Raw genomic sequence first — 20217 nt, forward strand, 5'->3', positions numbered from 1 at the left:
ACCAGCTGACCAGCATATGACTGGAAGACAGCTGTCTATTCCACACCAGAAAAGTGTTTGAACAGAAAGCAGGGGGGTTTGTTCCCCATTCCTGGCATGATCCTTTGTTCCTTTTTCCCTCATTTATGGCAATAGCAGTTTCGAGCCAGAGGAAGAGGCTGGGGCAGAGGCAACTACTCTGGGAACAATAACAACAACAGCAACAACGATTTTCAAAAAAGAAACCGGGAAGAGGAGTGGGACCCAGAGTACACACCCAAAAGCAAGAAGTATTACTTGGTATGTGTCTGGGGATAACCAGGAAGGGTCAGAGGGCCTTTGACACCCACAGTAGCTGATACCAGGCCTTAATTAGTTTGTCCAAAACTGCGATTAAATTTATGTGCAGGAACATTGCACTGGGGTGTGCTAACTGGATGGGTGTCCTCTAGAGAGGCAGTCCTGGTCTTCAAAGGGTTTATCATTGAAGATGTTTATGGTTTCCAAGATAAGCAAGAAGCATTGGTCTTGTCTTTTTAGTCTGTGAACTTGTTTTACTGCTCAACCACCACCCCACCCTCAGTCTCCCTCATTCCTGTGGATAGAGCCATAACCCTTCCCCAATGCTGCTGTTCCTCACTGCCACTCCTTCATACAAGAATGACAAGAAAGACAGCTCAGGATCTCTTTGAGGAAAGGGATGTCTCTCCAAAATGAAATGCCACTGGGGCTTCTCTCATCTAAGCTGTTAATCATTCCCCTGCACTCTGGGCCTCCTTCAGATTAGAACTTTTATAGGCTGAAGTACCTGGCCTTGAGTGAACACTCTTGGCCTTGGTATGTAACAGCAGGCGAAGATCCAGGCTGGTGTGAGTGTTGTAACTAAGGTAAAGGAGCAGCTGAATCTCCATCACCTGCTAGAATGGCTGGAATGAATCTATATTGTCAGTTGGACAGCTAGGAAACAGGTATTGTGTTTCCTGTGCATGGCCACCATCCCTTTTCTAGGGTTGCTGCTGCTGGTAGCTGCTTTGAGGCTACTAGAGGACCTTTGAACTTATCTCTAGGGAATTGTAGTTGGATGGGCCCAGGTTGGGTGCTGGAGTGGGACTGCTGTAGGGGAAGGATTAAAGGCCATCTCCCTTGCCCCATCTGCCACCTGAGAGAGTATTGCCAGCCTGATTCATTTAGTGTGAACAAGCAGCCGTGGTCAGAAGAAGCTGACACTTCTGCTGAGCTGAGCTCCAAGAGCCTAAGACACAAGCTTGTGTGGGGGGTGGTTTAGGTTCTGAAGTCTTGGGGCTGATAAGGTAATAACTGCTGGTTTTCAAAATGTTTTCTCATTCATTGTTTGATTGGATCCCTTCTTCTGTCTCATGAGATTGTCAGAGCAAGGATTGTTTGAAATGTAGGTTAATCCTTTCCTTGAACTAAGTGAAAAAGAAAAAAAAAATGAAATGTAGGTTAAGTGTTCTTCCTACTTTGTCACACTGCCTCCTTGCATAAAACAGGGGAGATACAAAATGAGAGTGGAGTTGGAGGGTCAGGAAGAGCCCCAGCCCCAGCATTGGATTCTGAGCATTTGGAGTGCAGTGACACTATCTCGGCTCACTGCAGCCTCTGCCTCCTGGGTTCAAGCGGTTCTCCTGCCTCAAGCCTCCCGAATAGCTGGAACTACAGGCACACACCCCCATGCCTGGCTTTTTTTTTTTTTTTTTTTAAATATTTTAATAGAGACAGGGGTTTCACCGTGTTGCCCAGGCTGGTCTCGAACTCCTGAGCTCAGGCAATCCGCTCGCCTCAGCCTCCCAGAGTGCTAGGATTATAGGCATGAGCCACTGCACCCAGCCGCATTGCCTCCTTTCTTAACTGCTTAGCAACCCAGTTCACATGGAGTTTCACGTTTTGGTGTGATTGGCTTTCTCAGACCCATCCTTTGAGAGAGGATATACTAAATCATATGGAGTTGCTTAAAGTTCCTAAGCTTTTTCCTCGTTTGCAGAGTGGGAGGTGATAGGATAGATATGAGGATTAAATGAGATAGTATATAAATGTCTTACTTCAGTGCTCAGTGACTTTTTTATTTTCCTTAAACTATGAAGGGTTCATGCTCAGTGAATCATCATCATCATCGTCCTCATCATTATTACAATGCTCAAGCTGTTACCTTAAAATTTCTAAATCACTCAACTGATATTCTTGTGGATCTGAACCACTGGCATTTTTGGAGCAGGGGACAGGGAGAAGTGCAGAAAAGGAGCAAAAGGCTGGGTTTAGGGCACAGGTTCTTTTGGGAAAGGCACATTTGGGTGGGTGCAGAGGAGAGAGCTCTGGCCACATCTTATTCACTCTGGCACTGATGGCAATTTTCTTTCCCCTCAGCATGATGACCGTGAAGGAGAAGGCAGTGACAAGTGGGTGAGCCGGGGCCGGGGCCGAGGAGCCTTTCCTCGGGGTCGGGGCCGGTTCATGTTCCGGAAATCAAGTACCAGCCCCAAATGGGCCCATGACAAGTTCAGTGGGGAGGAAGGGGAGATTGAAGACGACGAGAGTGGGACAGAGAACCGAGAAGAGAAGGACAATATACAGCCCACAGCCGAGTAAGGGCCACCATTGACGGGATTCCTGCCCAGGGGAGAGAGGCACTGGGAAGATGGCTGGCTTAACAGAGGAACCTCAAGAAGATTGCGTAAATCCTACCCCCACCCCCCACCAGCCGTGCAGATTGTACTACCACAAAAGGCATCCCTGGCACTGTCTCCCACTGGACAGAGGAGGCTGGCCGTGGAGCCCGGGGGTCAGGCCCAGTTCTTGAGCAGAACACAACGCATTGGGCTTTCGCTGTTTTTCTCATTTGTTGTTGGTGTGTGGGGGTGGGGGCAGGGGTAGGGCGGGAGAGCGATGCTTGGATTTTTGTTTCCTATTAGAAACCAACAGTTTTGTTCTAATTTCTTTTCATTTGGAGCTAAGAGGACTAATTCGATGATTTTCAATCTCTTCTCCCCTGTCCTGATTTTAAAAGCCCTTTTTTTTTTTTCTTTTTTCTTTTTTTAGGCATATGTAGTAATATTAGAAACATTTAATTTGGGAAACTTTGATTCTTGAAAGAGAAAACAAAGCATGTGAATAAACTTTGAAGTGTTCACCTCAGTTTGGGACCAAACTGCTTGGATCTTTGTAAAAACCGGTTTTGTATGTCAAGGAGGAGTTTAAGGCCTTTCCGACCACCTTGTGTTCCCCTTTTCTGCGCAGCCATGTATCACGTGGAGTTGCTCCTAACCACACCTCACGTGCCCCTGAGCCCTATTTCCTGATTTCTTCTGGGCTGGACTTCCCTATTCTCCACCAGCAGCTCCAGTATCCCAAACTTTCTAGTCCTGCTGATCCTCCCAGCAACGGGGTGGAAACTGGAGGGCAGTGTCTGGTCTGTTTTCTAAGAAACTTATGAATTCTATTATCTTTACAAATATAAGATGAGAAAATTTTTTCAATATTTTTTATTAATCTTTTTATAAAATGAAAAGAAACTCCTGTGATCGATTAAGGAAGGTGGTTATGGCTGGGTGGTTCATGGGGTTTTTTTGGTTTTTTTTTTCTTTCTTGTCTTTAACCTTAAGCTGTTTAAGTTGAAGCATTCTCAGATGTTTGGGGGGAAACATCCTCTTAAAATGGGTCCTTGTGCTTGCCTTCTGGGGAGGCGGTCCTGAGCAGGTGAATCATAAGGCATTTATGCATATGTTATATGCGGACTGCACCCACCTCTCCCCCCAGCCTTTGCCTCTTGGGTTGTTGTGCTGCTTTCCCCTTACTTTGCTACATTTCTATAGTTAAGTTGGTTTTACTTGAATGATTCATGTTTAGGGGGAAAATGAAAATCTCCCTTAAAATTTGTTTCAACTCCTCCTGCAAATAAAATAAATGAAGTGGCAGATGTAAACGGGCTTTGTTCATTGTCACCCTGAGTGTGTGTGTGTGTGTGTGTTGAGGGTGGTAGATAACTTCTCACAACAGTTTCAGAAAACCTGAAAGACAAAGGGCCTGTGGGGCCTTGCGCAGGCTGCTGAAGTCCCAGACAGACACAGTCGTTCCTGGGAGGAGCATTGTGTACCTTGGACACCCCAGGAGAAACAGATTTTTTCCGCTAGTGTCATAGGCAAGGACTTTGGCTTCCTCCGTGGTGGTGGGGCAGGGGTCAAGGGATGTGGTTAGTAGGCTCAGCCTTCTACCTGAAAGAGCCTATCCCACATGGACTGGCCATAGGTGGGCCCTAACATTCAGACTCCTGCCGGCTGGGGGCTCAACTGTGAGCAGAAACCTTGGAAGCTCGTAAAGTTCATTCTCCCTGCCTAACTCCCAGGGAGAACCTGGAGGTGTTTTCTGAAACCAAACCAAACCAGACCTCTGGCCCCAAAGCAGGGGTCTTTGCTGTCTCCTTCCTATATGGGGGTAGAGGGTGGGTACGCGGCCAGAGAGGAGTACGCCTTGCAAGAAAGACTGGAAGTGTCCACTCAAAAGTTATTGCTGGTACAAGGGCAGCCACTTCGTTCACTCAAGGCCGGTTTAGAGCTGTTGCTACCTGCTGGGGGACCCCACCCTGGTATGTGCCTCTCCCCACCTTTTCCCCTGGAGCCAAAAGCTTGTGAGGTGGGGGAGGGTGGGCCTGGGAAGGCTATGTGCAAATTGTAGCTGGGAGCCTCCGGGCAAAAGCTGAGCGAAAGGGAGAGGCGGCTGGCCTAAAATTTAGGTAGGCGGGAAAAGCCTGTGACGGAGCTGTAACCGCTGCACAGGCCAGAGACCCTAGAGTCCTCCTCACCCCGGGGTTGGGGGCTGAACCTGCTGAGCCGGGCCGCCCCCTCTCCACACCCACTCCCAGCACCTGGCCCGACCTATCGGCTGGCGGCTACGCCTCCTTTACCATACTGTCTTGCCTCCGGTCGCGCCCTGCGCGGGCCCAGTACTCGGCCGTCAGCGGGAGCTGCCAGGCTCTGGAGGGCGCCCCGGAAACCATGGGTAAGTGCGGAGGCTTTGAGGTGGCCTCTCTCTGCAACCGTGGACATGGCAAGAGCCCACACCACCCCCCGGCCCCCGCTGCCCTCTACGGTGTCTGGGGACACGCCCGCCCTGGCCAGGCTGCCCCGCCTGGGTCTTTCTGAGCCGCGCGCCGGCCCCGTCTTCCGCCCGCAGAGGTCCTCGTCCTGGCCGGATACCGCGCGCAGAAGGAGGACGAGCTGAGTCTGGCGCCCGGGGACGTGGTCCGGCAGGTGCGCTGGGTGCCCGCGCGGGGCTGGCTTCGCGGAGAACTGGGGGGCCGCTATGGCCTCTTCCCAGAGCGCCTGGTGCAGGTGAGGCCGAGCCAGGGGCGGGCTGTGGGGTCTCAGCGCGCGCCCCGCGGGAGCTGAAAGCGCCTTCCCCGTGCCCTGATTCCCAGGAGATCCCAGAGACCCTGCGGGGTTCCAGAGAGGCGCGGAGACCGCGCTGTGCGCGCCGCCGAGGTGAGCGCAAGGTCCGGGACGGGGTCCGGTGGGCGGGCGCGCAGAGTCAGTGCGACCCCGGCGCCTCTAGCTCTTGGTGACGGGCACGGCTCTGGGCGGGGCCCCGGGTCCGCTCTGCGGCCTGTGATTGGTTCTCGAGTACAATGCTCCGCCCTGGGGCGGGGCTGGAGGTACCAAAGGCTACGTGCGCGCCTCGCGCTACCCCCAGCTCCTCGTACTGGGGCGTCCGGCTCGAGCTGCGGTGCGCTTGTCCGGTGCTAGGTCATCCTGCCAAATACCCGGGGCCCCAAAGATGGTGCAAAGTGAACTTCAACTACAGCCCAGAGCAGGCGGACGAGCTGAAGCTGCAAGCTGGGGAGATCGTGGAAATGATAAAGGAGGTGAGGGGTGAGGTGATGGGACCGTTAGGGGAAAGATGATGGAACACGCCTCCCAAGTGAGCGGGGTGGGAAGTGAGGGTGTGGACAGTGGGAATGGCAACGGCGCAGATATGGGGAAGCACGGGATAGAGGGAGGAAGGGGCGCTTGGGCAGAACCAAGGGTGGAAGATTATCCTAGGGATCCTTGGGGCAGAACCAGATGCCCCTGCGTCCTACCCCCTCCCCAGATTGAGGACGGCTGGTGGCTGGGGAAGAAGAACGGGCAGCTGGGAGCCTTCCCATCCAACTTTGTGGAATTGCTGGACAGTGGGCCCCCAAGTGAGACCTCGACCCTGTGACTCGCAATCTCCAATGACCCTCCCAGTGGCATGAGCCTGTGATTCACATATCCTGACCCTGTGACCCCTTTGACCCTCTCCCATGACCTAACCTGTGAATTAGCACCCTCCCTAACCTCACTGTCCCTCACCAGGCTTTGGTAACCCAGACATGCCTTCAGTCAGCCCTGGTCCCCAGCGGCCTCCCAAGGTAACTTGGCTCAGAGTGGGTACAGAGGTGGTGAGTTCCTCTTGGGGTGGTTGGAGGCTCATCTGGTTCCTCCCTGCCCCTTCCCCCACTAGCTGAGCAGCCTGGCCTATGACAGCCCTCCAGACTACCTGCAGACAGGTGAGCACCCATCCAAAGGGTCCCCCACCCCCTCAGCCACTCCCAAGGTTGTGACTTGGGGCCAGCTGGGCTGATGGAGGCGGGGGCTGCTGATGAATGGGGGAGGCTTGGCTTCAGAGGACAGTGGACTGACCTCTTCCCAGTCTCCCACCCTGAGGCCTACAGGGTCCTGTTTGACTACCAGCCTGAGGCCCCAGACGAGTTGACGCTGCGGAGGGGGGACGTGGTGAAAGTACTCAGCAAGGTGTGAGAGGAACAGGGTGGGGGGGCCCAAGGAAGTGGGTGTTGAGAAAGGGTAGACCTGCACATGTACCCCCTGAATCTAAAATAAATGTTGAAATTACATCTATAAGAAGGAGTGGGACCCCGGAAAGGACCTTGGGGGACCTGGCTCACCTCCCCACCCGCGTGTTTCTTTCCCAGACCACAGAGGATAAGGGCTGGTGGGAAGGAGAATGTCAAGGACGAAGAGGAGTTTTTCCAGACAACTTCGTACTCCCACCACCGCCAGTGAGTACAGAGCCAAGACACTCAGGTGGTGGGGGCAGGCTATTTTGGACAAAGGTGGGGATCATGGCACTCTCCGGACCTAACTGAAGGGTCACTAAATGAGGGTGGACCTAGACATGTGGCAGCTCCCTTTGGAATATAATACCAGTTGAGTATCCCTTATCCAAAAGGTTCGGGACCAGAAGTATTTCGGATTTGGGAATTTTTGCATATACATGAGATAGTTGCCGGGCGCGGTGGCTCACACCTGTAATCCCAGCACTTCTGGGAGGCCGAGGCAGGTGGATCACGAGGTCAGGAGTTCAAGACTAGCCTGGCCAACATGGTGAAACCCCGTCTCTACTAAAAATACAAAAATCAGCTGGGCGTGGTGGCACTCATGTAATCCCAGCTACTCAGGAGGCGGAGGTTGCAGTGAGCCCAGATTGTGCCATTGCACTCCAGCCTAGGCAACAAGAGCAAGACTCCATCTCAACAAAAAGAAAAAAAAAAAAAAAAAAAAAAGAGCTTGGGAATGGGACCTGTACACGACCTAAACACGAAATTCATTTATGTTGCATATACACCTTAAACCATAGCCTGAAGGTGATTTTATGCAATATTTTTAATAATTTTGTGCATGAAACAAAATTTTGACGAGACCTGTAACATGAGTTAGGTCGGGTATGGAATTTTCCACTTAAGGCGTTATATTGGCACTCAAAAAGTTTCAGATTTTGGAGCATTTTCGAATTTTTTTTTTTTTTTTTTGAGACAGAGTCTTGCTCTGTTGCCCAGACTGGAGTGCAGCAGCAGGATCGACGCTCACTGCAACCTCCCAGGTTGAAGCGACTCTCCTGCCTCAGCCTCAGAGTAGCTGGGATTACACATGCATGCCACCACATCTGGCTAATTTTTGTATTTTTAGTAGAGATGGGATTTTGCCATGTTGACCAGACTGGTCTTGAACTTCTGTCCTCAAGTGATCCACCCACCTTGGCCTCCCAAAATGCTGGGATTATAGGTGTGAGCCACTGTGCCTGGCCTGCATTTTGGATTTCTGATTTTTAGATTAGGGATGCTCACCCTTTACTTCTTTTCTGCATAGATCAAGAAGCTGGTCCCACGGAAAGTGGTATCTCGGCAATCAGGTGAGTGCCCAGGGAACCCAGGATTGGGGGGTGTTCTCTGGGAGACCCACTGGTCCAGTTGCTTATAAACACCCACAGCACCCCAGTGGTCCAGTATGCCCCTATAGGAGTCCCCTCACCTGTGGGCCAAGAGCTGGGTAGGAATGTATGTGAATCAATGTGTGGGTCAGTTTGTGTGTGTGTTAATATGTTAGTGTTTCTCTGTGTGTCTTGAGAATGTGGCTCTTGGTGGGTATAGATTTGTTTCATTTTGTAAGGAAACATATGAATCTGTCTCTTCATATATAAGACTGTATATGTTCACATGTCTTATCTGTCAGTGAATAGCTCTGTCCGTGAGTCTGTAGAATGTCTTTTTTTTTATTTATTTTTTTGAGACGGAGTCTCGCTCTGTTGCCCAGGCTGGAGTGCAGTGGCGTGATCTCGGCTCACTGCAAGCTCTGCCTCCTGGGTTCACACCATTCTCCTGCCTCAGCCTTCCAAGTAGCTGGGACTACAGGCGCCTGCCACCACACCCAGCTAATTTTTTGTATTTTTAATAGAAACGAGATTTCACCATGTTAGCCAGGATGGTCTCGATCTCCTGACCTCGTGATCCACCCGCCTCAGCCTCCCAAAGTGCTGGGACTACAGGCGTGAGCCACCGCACCCAGCCTTACTTATCTTTTAATGTAATATTTGACACATGTCAAAAGTATATGTAACACATATGTTATAAAATTTAACACCCACTGGCAAGGCACAGTGGTTCACGCCTGTAATCCCAGCACTTTGGGAGGCCAAGGCAAGTGGATCACCTGAGGTTAGGAGTTCAAGACCAGCCTGGCCAACATGGCAAAACCTTGTCTCTACTAAAAATATAAAAATTAGCCAGGCGTGGTGGGCATCCCTGTAATCCCAGGCTGGAGTGCAGTGGTGTAATCCCAGCTCACTGCCCTCTGCCTCCCAGGTTCAAGTGATTCTCCTGTCTTAGCCTCCTGAGTAGTGTGCACCACCATGCCCAGCTAATTTTATATTTTTAGTAGAGATGGGATTTCACTATGTTAGCCAGTCTGGTCTTCGAGACCAGGGCACAGTGGCTCATGCCTGTAATCCCAGCACTTGGAGAGGCTGAGTGAGGTGGATCACCAGGTCGGGAGTTTGAGACCAGCCTGAATAACATGGTGAAACCCCGTCTCTACTAAAAATACAAAAATTAGCCAGGTATGGTGGCGGGCACCTGTAATCCCAGCTTCTTGGGAGGCTGAGGCGTGAGAATCGCTTGAACCCAGGAGATGGAGGTTGCAGTGAGCCTAGATGGCACCACTGCACTTCAGCCTGGGAAACAGAGTGAGACTCTGTCTCAAAAAAAAAAAAAAAAGAAAAAGAAATCATTTCCTGCTCCAAGTTTAGAAGGATAATCATCTATATTAAAACTTTTAAAATGTTGCTATTCATATTAGTGCTTTTATTCATGTAGTAATAATTTTAATGAGTGATACAATTATACCTTTTTCCCTATGGACAATGAGTTGTTCCAGCATCATTTATTATTTTCTACATGTGAGTTTTATACAATTTTGGGGGTTTCTTTTTTCTTTTCGAGAAAGGGTCATTGGGTCTTTGTTACCCTGATTGGAGTGCAGTGGCAATTGTAGCTCATTGCAGCTTCCACCTCCTGGGCTTAAGCGATTCTTCCACCTCAGCCTCTCTTGTAGCTGGGACTACAGGCACAAGCTACCATGTGCAGCTAATCTTTTAATCTTTTTGTAGAGACAGGGTCTCACTGTGTTGCCCAGGCTGGTCTTGAACTCCTGGGCTCAAGCAATTCTCCTGTTTTGGCCTCCCAAAGTGCTGGGATTAGAGGCGTGAGCCACAGTGCCTGGCTTAGTTTTATACATAAAACTATAATCTATAATTTTTTTTTTTTTTTTTTTGAGGCAGAGTCTCGCTCTGTCGCCCAGGTTGGAGTGCAGTGGCGCGATCTCGGCTCACTGCAACTTCCGCCTCCCAGGTTCATGCCATTCTCCTGCCTCAGCCTCCCGACTTGCTGGGACTACAGGCGCCCACTACCACGCCTGGCTAATTTTTTGTATTTTTAGTAGAGATGGGGTTTCACCATGTTAGCCAGGATGGTCTTGATCTTCTGACCTCATGATCTGTCTGCCTCGGCCTCCCAAAGTGCTGGGATGACAGGCGTGAGCCACTGCACCCGGCCATAAAACTAGAATTTTTCATGAGGTTTATTCCCAGATATTCTTAGGTATCTCAGAGTTTTTAATGTGTCTTTAAAAAAACATTCTTCTGTTTATTGCAGGAATACAGAAATGCATTGATTTTTGTATATTGTTTTTATAGCCAGCCATGGTGCTAAACTCTGATTATTTCTAGTAATTCATTTGTAGATTCTTATAAGTTTCCTATGAAGACAGACATGTCATTTGTGAATAATTTTTGTTTCATTCTCTTCATTCCTGCCTTTTAATTTCATTTTATTAATTTATTATAGCAATTAGGATCTCTCATATGATGTTAAATAGAAATAGTGATGGTGAACATCATCGTCATGTTCCTGATTTTGAATCTAGTTTTCGTTTTTCTTCTTTTTTCTTTCTTTTGAGACAGCGTCTTGTTCTGTTGCCCAGGCTGGAGTGCAGTGGTACAATCTCAGCTCACTGCAACCTCCACCTCCCGGGTTCAAGCAATTCTCCTGCCTCAGCCTCCCAAGAAGCTGAGATTACAGGTGTGCACCACCATACCTGGCTAGTTTTTGTATTTTTAGTAGAGACGGGGTTTCACTATGTTGGTCAGGCTGGTCTCGAACTCCTGACCTCATGATCCGCCTGCCTCAGCCTCCCAAAGTGCTGGGATTACCGGCGTGAGCCACTGCGCCCTGGTCTCGAAGACCAGACTGGCTAACATAGTGAAACTCCATCTCTAATAAAAATATAAAATTAGCTGGGCATGGTGGTACACACTACTTGGGAGGCTAAGACAGGAGAATCACTTGATTCTGTCACAGCCCCCCAAATAGCTGGGACTACGGGTGTGCACCACCACATCCGGCTAAATTTTTTTGTATTTTTAGTAGAGATAGGGTTTCACCATGTTGGCAAAGCTGGTCTCAAACTCCTGACCTTGTGGTCTGCCTGGCTCGGCCTCCCAGAATGCTGGGATTACAGGTGTGAGCCACTATGCCTGGTCTATCTGGTGGATCTTATATAAGATGGGAATCGGCTGGGCATGGTGGCTCATACCTGTAATCCCAGCACTTTGGGAGGCTGAGGCGGGCAGATCATGAGGTCAGGAGATCGAGGCCATCTTGGCTAACACAGTGAAACCCCGTCTGTACTCAAAATACAAAAAAATAGCCAGGTGTGGTGGCACATGCCTGTAGTCCCAGCTACTCAGGAGGCTGAGACAGGAGAATCGCTTGAACCCAGGAGGCAGAGGTTGCAGTGAGCCGAGATCGCGCCACTGCACTCCAGCCTGGGTGACAGAGCGAGGCTCTGTCTCTAAATAAATAAATAAGATGGGAATCATCTTTCCTTGCAAGCTGGTAAAACTTGTCTGTAAATTCATCTTGCCATATTTTTTTCATTATGGGATTATTTTAAACAACTTCTTCAATTTCTTTAATAGTTAAACAAAAGTCAGGGTAAAATTCTTCAATCAGTTGTGGAGTTACATGTTTTTAATTGTATATTTTATGTAAGTTTTCTAATTATTTGCATAAAGTTGTTCATAGTATACTCTTTTATTGTGGAGAGATAGGGTCTTGCTCTGTTGCCTAGGCTGGAGTGTGGTGGCACAATTGGAGCTCGCAGCAGCCTCAGACCTCAAGTGATCCTCCCACTGCAGCCTCCCGAGTAGCTAGGACTATAGGTGTGCACCACCACACCTGGCTAGTTTTTAAGTTCATCGTAGAGAAAAGGTCTTGCTATGTTGCCCAGGCTGATCTGGAATTCCTATGCTCAAGTGATCCTCCTGCTTTGGCCTCCCAAAATACTGGGATTACAGTTGTGAGGCACTTCACTCAGCTCTTTCTGTTATCTTTTTAATGAAAACTGTCCTGGTGGGTATGAAGTGGTATCTCATTATGGGTTTGATTTGCATTTCTCTGATGGCTAATAATGCTGAGCATATTTTCATGTGCTTATTTCTTTTGGAGAAATGTCTGTTTGGATCCTTTGCCTATTTAAAAAATTGGATTATTTGTCTTTTTTTGCTATTGAGTTAGAAGAGTTCTCTATATATTCTAGATAGAAGTCCCTAATCACATATATGCATATATGGTTTGCAATATTTTCTCCCATTCTCCCTTTTTTTTTTTTAAGTCTTGCTCTGTTGCCCAAGCTGGAATACAGTGGCATAATCTCAGCTCACTGCAACCTCCCCCTCCCGGGTTCAAGCGATTTTCCTGGGCCAGCCTCCCAAGTAGCTGGGATGACAGGTGTGCACCACCACACCTGGCTAATTTTTGTATTTTTAGTAGAGACGGGGTTTCACCATGTTGCCCAAGTGGTCTTGAACTCCTGACCTTGTAATCCATCCACCTCATCCTCCCAAAGTTTTTCTCTTTCTTCAGGTTGTCTTTTCACTTCTTGATGGTGTCCCTTGATGTACAAAAGTTTTACATTTTGATGAAGTCCCATTTATCTAATTTTTTGGTTGGCTGTGCTTTTGAACCAATGTCAGATCCCAAGATTACACTCCAAATTGAGATGCCTTCAACTTAGCCAGTGAAGCTGCTGATCCTCAATTTGCCCTACCCCGCAGAACATCCATGTGGACCAAGCTGAGGGGCCGGGGATGAAAGCAGCCCTAGGCAAGAACATTATCAAGCATACAAAATGCTCTGCAAATTACCCCAGCACTTTGAGAGGCTGAGGCGGGCACATTGCTTGAGGTCACCAGTTTGAGAACAGCCTGGCCGACGTGGTGAAACCCTGTCTCTACCAAAAAATACAAAAATTAGCAGGGCGTGGTGGCAGGCGCCTGTCATCCCAACTATCTGGGAGGCTAAGGCATGAGAATCGCTTGAACCTGTGAGGTGGAGGTTGTAGTGAGCCGAGATCGCGCCACTGCCCTCCAGCCTGGGTGACAGAGCGAGACTGTCTCAAAAAAAAAAAAAAAAAAAAAAAAAATCCTTCGCAAATTATCTCATGCCTTTGGATAATTTCCAGAGCATTGAAATGGTTGTTGGATTTTTTTTTTTTTCTTTTTTTGGGGGTAGGGAAGGAGTCTCGCTCTGTCTCCCAGACTGGAGTGCAATGGCACAATCTCGGCTCACTGCAACCTCCACCTCCTGGGTTCAAGTGATTCTCCCCTGTTAGCCTCCTGAGTAGCTGGGATTACAGGCACCCACCATCATGCCCGGCTAATTTCTGTATTTTTGCAGAGAGGGGGTTTCACCATGTTGGCCAAACTGGTCTCGAACTCCTGACCTCAGGTGACCCGCCCACTTCGGCCTCCCAAAGTGCTGGGATTACAGGTGTGAACCACTGTGCCCGGCCTGTTGGATCATTTTTGTCCAGCTTCATAGTTGCCTTGTGAGGAGAGGATTTGTCCACCACCTCATTCAGCCAGAGCCAAGCCCTGCTTCTGTCATTCCTCCCTCCTAACATTGCTCTCATTCTGTGCATTCCTTGTCTCACTGCACCTCTAGTTTATAAATTCTCTCTCTAGCCTTTTGGCTCTGTTTGCTCTGTAACCTGTACCGGCAACATAAGCAATATGCATATAAGTAAGTGGATTTATGTTGCATTTTTTTTTTCAAGAATGCTATTTTTCATCTCTAGTATTTCCGTTTTCTATGTGGTAATTTTCCAAACCTGTGTGGTTATTCCTGATTGTCCTTTGTTCCATGCACATCCTGAATTTCTTCAAATATGTTATACATAGCTATTCAGTATTCTCTACCTGACACTTCCAGTATCTGTTGTATGTTGTGTCTGCTGACTCCATTCTTGGTGACCTGCCCTCTGGCGTGTTTTGTGACCTTTGTTTATGAGCTGATAGCTGGATTTTAATCTGTGGGACTCTTGCAGGTCTTAGTAGAAGAAGACTTCTTCCAGCGAGAATTTGCTTTTATTTTTTGTTTTGTTTTTTTGAGATGAAGTCTTGCTCTGTCACCTGGGCTAGAGTGCAGTGATGTGATCTCAGTCACTGCAACCTCCTCCTTCCGGGTTCAAGCGATTCTCGTGCTTCAGCCTCCCTAGTAGCTGGGATTACAGGCATGTGCCACCATGCCCGGCTAATTTTTGTAGTTTTAGCAGAGATGAGGTTTCACCATTTTGGCCAGGTTGGTCTCGAACTCCTGACCTCAGGTGATCCACCTGCCTTGGCCCCACAAAGTGTTGGGATTACAGGCATGAGCCACCGTACCCGGCCGAGAATTTGGTTTTACTTCTGCCAGTGGCCAGAGAACACCACCCACCAGAAGCCGCTTCGGTCCTCCTGAAGAAAGGTGGCACTGCTGTGTGGTACTGAGCTCGGGGCCTGTGGTGAGCTGAGGAAGCAGAGCCCAGGGCCCTGGCTTCACACCACAGGGCCCAGGCTCAGTAGCCACAGAGCAGAGCTGCCCTCCCTCTGCCTTTCTGGCTTCAGTTCTCTCTCTTTTTTTATCTTTATCTTTTTTTTTTTTTTTTTTTTTTTTTTGAGACTAAGTTTTGCTCTTGTTACCCAGGCTGGAGTGCAATGGTATGATTTGGCTCACTGCAACCTCCACCTCCCAGGTTCAAGTGATTCTCCTGCCTCAGCCCCCCAAATAGCTGGAACTGCAGGCGCCCGCCACCACACCTGGCTAATTTTTGTATTTTTTAGTAGAGATGGGGTTTCACCATGTTGGTCAGGCTGATCTTGAACTCCTGACCTCAAGTTGATCCTCCCATCTCAGCCTCCCAAAGTGCTGGGATTATAGGCGTGAGCCACTGGGAGTGCTGGGATTACAGGTGTGAGCCACTGCACCTGGCCCAGTCCTCTCTTCTGTAGACCTCCTTTACCTTTTAACTCCAACAGTGCCTCAAAATTGTGTCCTCAGCAGGATATAATTGCTTTCTGATGGGAGCACCCTTCAGAGCATCTAATCAGCCATAACCGTGTAAGAAGCAGAAGTCGGCCGGGTGCGGTGGCTCACGCCGGTAATCCCAGCACTTTGGGAGGCCGAGGGGCGGATCACGAGGTCAGGAGATCGAGACCATCCTGGCTAACATGGTGAAACCCCGTCTCTACTAAAAATACAAAAAACTAGCCGGGCGTGGTGGCGGGTGCCTGTAGTCCCAGCTACTCGGGAGGCTGAGGCAGGAGAATGGCGTGAACCCGGGAGGCGGAGCTTGCAGTGAGCCGAGATCGCGCCACTGCACTCCAGCCTGGGCGACACAGCGAGACTCCGTCTCAAAAAAAAAAAAAAGAAAAAAAAGCAGAAGTCAAAGTTAACATTTACTGAGCTTTGACCATCTGGCTGCCAAACAGTCTTCTGGGCACCTCGCATGTATTAAAAGTCACTCAGACCTCACAACCACCCTACAAAGGTGTGTGTTAGTTGTCCATGTTTTATAAATGAGGACACTGAGGCATAGATCACTTGGCAAGTTCCCACACAACTAGCAAGGAGTGGAGCTGAAATTCAGAGCCTGGTGTCTGGCTGTGGGATCCATGCCCCCACCGTCAGATTTGTGGATTTGTATACGTATCTGCGTGTGATTATATATAGGAGTTAACATCAGCACTTGTGCACAAGCCAGAGTGGCTGTTTTTCTAAGGATCTGAATGTCACTGTGTGTAACTGCCTTCAGGCGATGCTCATGTCACCTTAGTGTGCCCTTCTCTGGCCACCCCATTTAAAATGGTTCCTTCCTCTGCCTAGTGTTTTTTTGTTTTGTTTTGTTTCTTTGAGACAGAGTTTTACTCTTCTCGCCCAGGCTGGAGTACAGTGGCGCGATCTTGGCTCACTACAACCTCTGCCCTCCTGGGTTCAAGCGATTTTCCTGCCTCAGCCGGAGTAGCTGAGATTACAGGTGCACGACACCATGCCTGGCTAATTTTTGTGTTTTTAGTAGAGACGGGGTTTCACCATGTTGACCAGGCTGGTCTTGAACTCCTGACCTCAAGTGATCTGCCCACCTTGGCCTCTCAAAGTGCCAGGATTACAGGTGTGGGCCACCGTGCCCAGCCCCTCTGCCTAGTCTTGTCAGTCACACTTAATAACTCTTTAACACACTATGTATTTTACTCCTTGTATTTATGTCTGCTTCCCCAATAGAACACGAGCTCAGTCTGGCTGCTGTGGGAAGACCACACTCTAGGTGGGGTGGGTACAGCCAAAACCCAGGTTGGAGGCTGTTGGAATGTCCAGGTGAAGGTGACGGTGACTTGATCTAGAGCACTTAGTGGTGGAGGTGGTGACAAGTGATGGAATTCAGGAAATACCTGGACAGTAGTGTGGACAGGATTTACTGATGGTTTGGATGTGCCTCACAAGGAAATAAAAGGAGTCATCTGTCATCCAAACAAGTGGGTAAATGGGCCAGATGGGGACCGTGGGGAGAGGGGTAGATTCAAGGGTCATGGGTTTGGGAAGCAAGAGATTGGTTTGGGATATGCTAACAGTGTGATGCCCATCAGCTCTCCAAGTGTAAGTATTGAGAGGGAAGTCAGATATGAGTCTGGAGTCAGAGAGGAAGGAGCTAGAGATGAAAATTTGGGAATCATTGACTTATTGATAATTAAATCGATAAGACTGGGTGGTATCTCTAGAGAGTAAATGAGAGAGAAGATAAAGAATTCTGAGGGTGGGCTGGGCGCGATGGCTCACGCCTGTAATCCCAGCACTTTGGGAGGCCGAGGTGGACGGATCACGAGGTCAGGAGATCGAAACCATCCTGGCCAACACGGTGAAACCCTGTCTCTACTAAATATACAAAAAATTAGTTGGGTGTGGTGGCGGTCACCTGTAGTCCCAGCTACTCAGGAGGCTGAGGCAGGAGAATGGGGTGAACCCGGGAGGCAGAGCTTGCACTGAGCCAAGATCACGCCACTGCACTCCAGCCTGGACGACAGCGAGACTCCATCTCAAAAAAAAAAAAAAACCCACAAAAATTGGCCAGGCGCAGTGTAATCACGCCTGTAATCCCTGCACTTTGGGAGACCGAGGCAGGCGGATCACGAGGTCAGGAGATCAAAACCATCCTGGCTAACACGGTGAAGCCCCATCTCTACTAAAAATACAAAAAGAAATTAGCCGGGCATGGTGGTGGGCGCCTGTAGTCCCAGCTACTAGGGAGGCTGAGGCAGGAGAATGAACCCGGGAGGCAGAGCTTGCAGTGAGCCAAGATCGCGCCACTGCACTCCAGCCTGGGCACAGAGCGAGACTCCGTCTCAAAATAATAATAGTAATAGAAAAATTAGCCGGGTGTGGTGGCGCATACTCAGACAAGATTAGCCTCCTGCCCACAGTCCCCTGCATAGAGCACAAGACAGGGCCAGCGACTGTCAGATGGATGAATGCTCCACTCCTCTCTCTTCCTAGCTCCTATTAAGGAACCAAAAAAGTTGATGCCCAAAACATCCCTCCCCACAGTCAAGAAACTAGCGACAGCCGCCACTGGGCCCAGCAAAGCCAAGTAAGGAGCAGGATGGGGTTGGGGGAAGGAGGAGGGTAGAAGGAACACCCCTCCCTGTGCCCCACCCTGAGGGCCTGATGAAGATATGTTCCAGGACATCTCGGACACCCAGCAGGGACGGTCAGAAGCTCACTTCCCGAGACTCAGGTAAGGGCTGCCCTCCAGTGCAGGGAGGACGGGAGGACAGGGATGGGGTGGCTGTGCGGATGGACAGAGGTGGCAAGAGACTGAGGGTCAGAGTGGGCTTGGGTCCCTGAAGTTCTGCTCTCTTAGGCCCCAATGGTGGCTTCCAAAGCAGGGGTTCGTGTCCCCCTGGCCGAAAGCGATCCAAAACCCAGACTCCCCAGCAACGCTCTGTGTCCAGTCAGGTGAGGGCAGGAGACAGGGGAGAGGGGATGCGGGGCAGAGGCTGGTTCCCAGCTGTGGTGTGCACAGGCGAAGTCTCCCAGGCCAAGGGGAACCAGACTCAACCTCAGCTGAGACTTCACCTCCCATCATGGCAGGAGGAAGAGCACAGCAGCCCAGCAAAGGCCCCCTCTGTGAAGAGAACCCCCATGCTGGACAAGACCACAACTCCAGAGAGGCCCCCAGCTCCAGAGAATGCCCCCGGCTCCAAGAAGATCCCGGTTCCTGACGAGGTCCCCTCCCCAGAGAAGACCCTCACTCTAGGCGACAAGGCCTCTATCCCAGGGAACTCCACCTCGGGGAAGATCCCAGCTCCTGACATAGTCCCCACCCCAGAGAGGATGGTGACTCCAGAGGGCAAGGCCTCTATCCCAGAGAACTCCATCCCAGAGGAGGCCCTGACTGTGGACAAACCCTCCACTCCAGAGAGGCTCTTTTCAGTGGAAGAGGCCAGTGGCCCAGAAGTCCCACCAATGGATAAAGTCCCTGATCCAAAGATGGCCCCTCTGGGGGATGAGGCCCCCACCCGAGAAAAGGTCTTGACCCCAGAGCTTTCTGAAGAAGAGGTGTCCACCAGAGATGACACTCAATTCCATCACTTCTCTTTGGAGGAAGCCCTGCAGAAGGTCAAGTCCTTTGTAGCCAAAGAGGCTCCATCATCCCAGGAGAAGGCCCACACACCAGAGGCACCCCCACTCCAGCCTCCTTCCTCAGAGAGGTGCCTGGGAGAGATGAAATGCCCCCTTGTTAGAGGGGACAGCTCCCCACACCAGGCTGAGTTGAAGTCTGGGCCAGCGTCCAGGCCTGCTCTTGAGAAGCCCCACCCCCAGGCAGAGGCTACAACGCTTCTAGAGGAGGCACCTTCCAAAGAGGAGAGGACCCCTGAAGAGGAGGCATCCCCCAATGAGGAAAGGCCTCTGAGAGAGGAGGTGCTCCCGAAAGAGGGAGTGGCTTCCAAAGGGGAGGTGCTCCCCAAAGAGGGAGTGGCTTCCAAAGGGGAGGTGCTCCCCAAAGAGGGAGTGGCTTCCAAAGAGGTGCTCCCCAAAGGGGGAGTGGCTTCCAAGGAGGAGGTGCTCCCCAAAGAGGGAGTGGCTTCCAAAGAGGAGGTGCTCCCCAAAGAGGGAGTGGCTTCCAAAGAGGAGGTGACCCTGAAAGAGGAAGTGGCTCCAAAAGAGGAGGTGCCCCCTATAGAAACAGCCTTTGCCCAAAAAACACATCCTATCAAGCCGTCTCCAGACTCCCAAGAGACACTCACGCTCCCCTCCTTGCTTCCGCAAAACTACACGGAAAACAAGAATGAGGGAGTCGATGTAACGTCGCTGAGGGGCGAGGTGGAGTCTCTAAGGAGGGCGCTGGAGCTGATGGGGGTGCAGCTGGAGTGAGTGGGTAGCGGCGGGGGTTGTGGAAGGTAGGGTCCCCCCTAGCCCTTACCTGCCCAGCGCCTCACCTCCGCCTTGGCCCGCAGGAGGAAGCTGACCGACATCTGGGAGGAGCTGAAGAGCGAGAAGGAGCAGCGCCAGCGGCTGGAGGTGAGGCGCGGGTCCTGGCGGGAGCGGGCTGGTGGCGGGTGGCCCCCTGACACAGTCTCCACCTCACTCCCGGCCAGGTCCAGGTGATGCAGGGGACCCAGAAGTCCCAGACCCCGCGCATCATCCACGCGCAGACGCAGACCTACTGAGGGCGGGCCTGGGAAGGGACCGCGGCCCGTCCTGGCTGGGGCCACCCACGTCCTTGCACACGACTTTGGGAAACTCCAGAAAGTAAACTCTGCCTCGCAAGGGGCCACGCCGGTCTGGTCGCTAGGGGCGGGGTCTGCGCGGGGGCAGGGCCTGGGCCTCCGCATTCCTGACGGTCCCTCCCGGGCACATCTGTCCAACATGTGGCTCCCATTACCGTTCCCAAGGCCTGCGCGCGGCTATTTTTATCCACCGGATGGTGAGGGGCGGGGGATGGTGTCTCCTTCCGACGCCAGCAGCGCGCTGGAGAAATGGCGGGCAGGAGGGGCCCAGGCGGGGTCGGGCTCTGACGCCCGGCCTAGATTCCGGAATCCAGC

At 50.7% G+C, this 20217-nt stretch overlaps 2 protein-coding genes across 8 annotated transcripts in view; both read left to right on the forward strand.

Moving 5' to 3' along the window:
- The window catches only part of THRAP3 (thyroid hormone receptor associated protein 3), a 104025-nt gene extending 100109 nt beyond the window's left edge, over positions 1-3916 (forward strand). For 3 of the 4 annotated variants that reach the window (XM_050797995.1, XM_050797980.1, XM_050797983.1), the window contains 2 exons: positions 136-279; positions 2362-3916. In XM_050797995.1, coding sequence (XP_050653952.1) covers positions 136-279; positions 2362-2583 — 366 coding nt within the window. In that variant the 3' untranslated portion in view covers positions 2584-3916. The remainder of the gene's footprint in view (positions 1-135; positions 280-2361) is intronic. The other variant, XM_050798004.1, reaches the window with a different exon arrangement.
- A 1013-nt stretch (positions 3917-4929) lies between these two features.
- Positions 4930-19944, forward strand: SH3D21 (SH3 domain containing 21). Of its 4 annotated transcripts, none has more exons than XM_050798177.1 (17): positions 4930-4989; positions 5164-5321; positions 5408-5471; positions 5733-5851; positions 6079-6169; positions 6324-6379; positions 6472-6517; positions 6661-6761; positions 6941-7027; positions 8115-8157; positions 17666-17759; positions 17854-17906; positions 18033-18127; positions 18263-19270; positions 19307-19542; positions 19630-19693; positions 19771-19944. In XM_050798177.1, exons 1-17 carry the CDS (start codon positions 4986-4988, stop codon positions 19840-19842), a joined length of 2391 nt encoding a protein of 796 aa, XP_050654134.1. In that variant the 5' UTR covers positions 4930-4985; the 3' UTR covers positions 19843-19944. The 4 variants fall into 4 exon arrangements, with proteins under 4 accessions (XP_050654134.1, XP_050654132.1, XP_050654129.1 ...); XM_050798175.1 differs by having other exon boundaries at positions 18263-19234; positions 19271-19542; XM_050798172.1 differs by having other exon boundaries at positions 18263-19542.
- The last annotated feature ends 273 nt before the right edge of the window (positions 19945-20217 follow it).

The sequence above is a fragment of the Macaca thibetana genome, chromosome 1 (assembly GCF_024542745.1).
Source record: "Macaca thibetana thibetana isolate TM-01 chromosome 1, ASM2454274v1, whole genome shotgun sequence".
NCBI classification, from domain to species: Eukaryota; Metazoa; Chordata; class Mammalia; order Primates; family Cercopithecidae; genus Macaca; species Macaca thibetana.

What these genes read in the sequence shown, in the direction of transcription:
- SH3D21 (XM_050798172.1), top strand. An exon ending in TCGTGGAAATGATAAAGGAG is followed by an intron (nt 5,852 to 6,078) that starts GTGAGGGGTGAG and finishes CCCCCTCCCCAG; the next exon opens with ATTGAGGACGGCTGGTGGCT. An exon ending in GTCCCCAGCGGCCTCCCAAG is followed by an intron (nt 6,380 to 6,471) that starts GTAACTTGGCTC and finishes TTCCCCCACTAG; the next exon opens with CTGAGCAGCCTGGCCTATGA.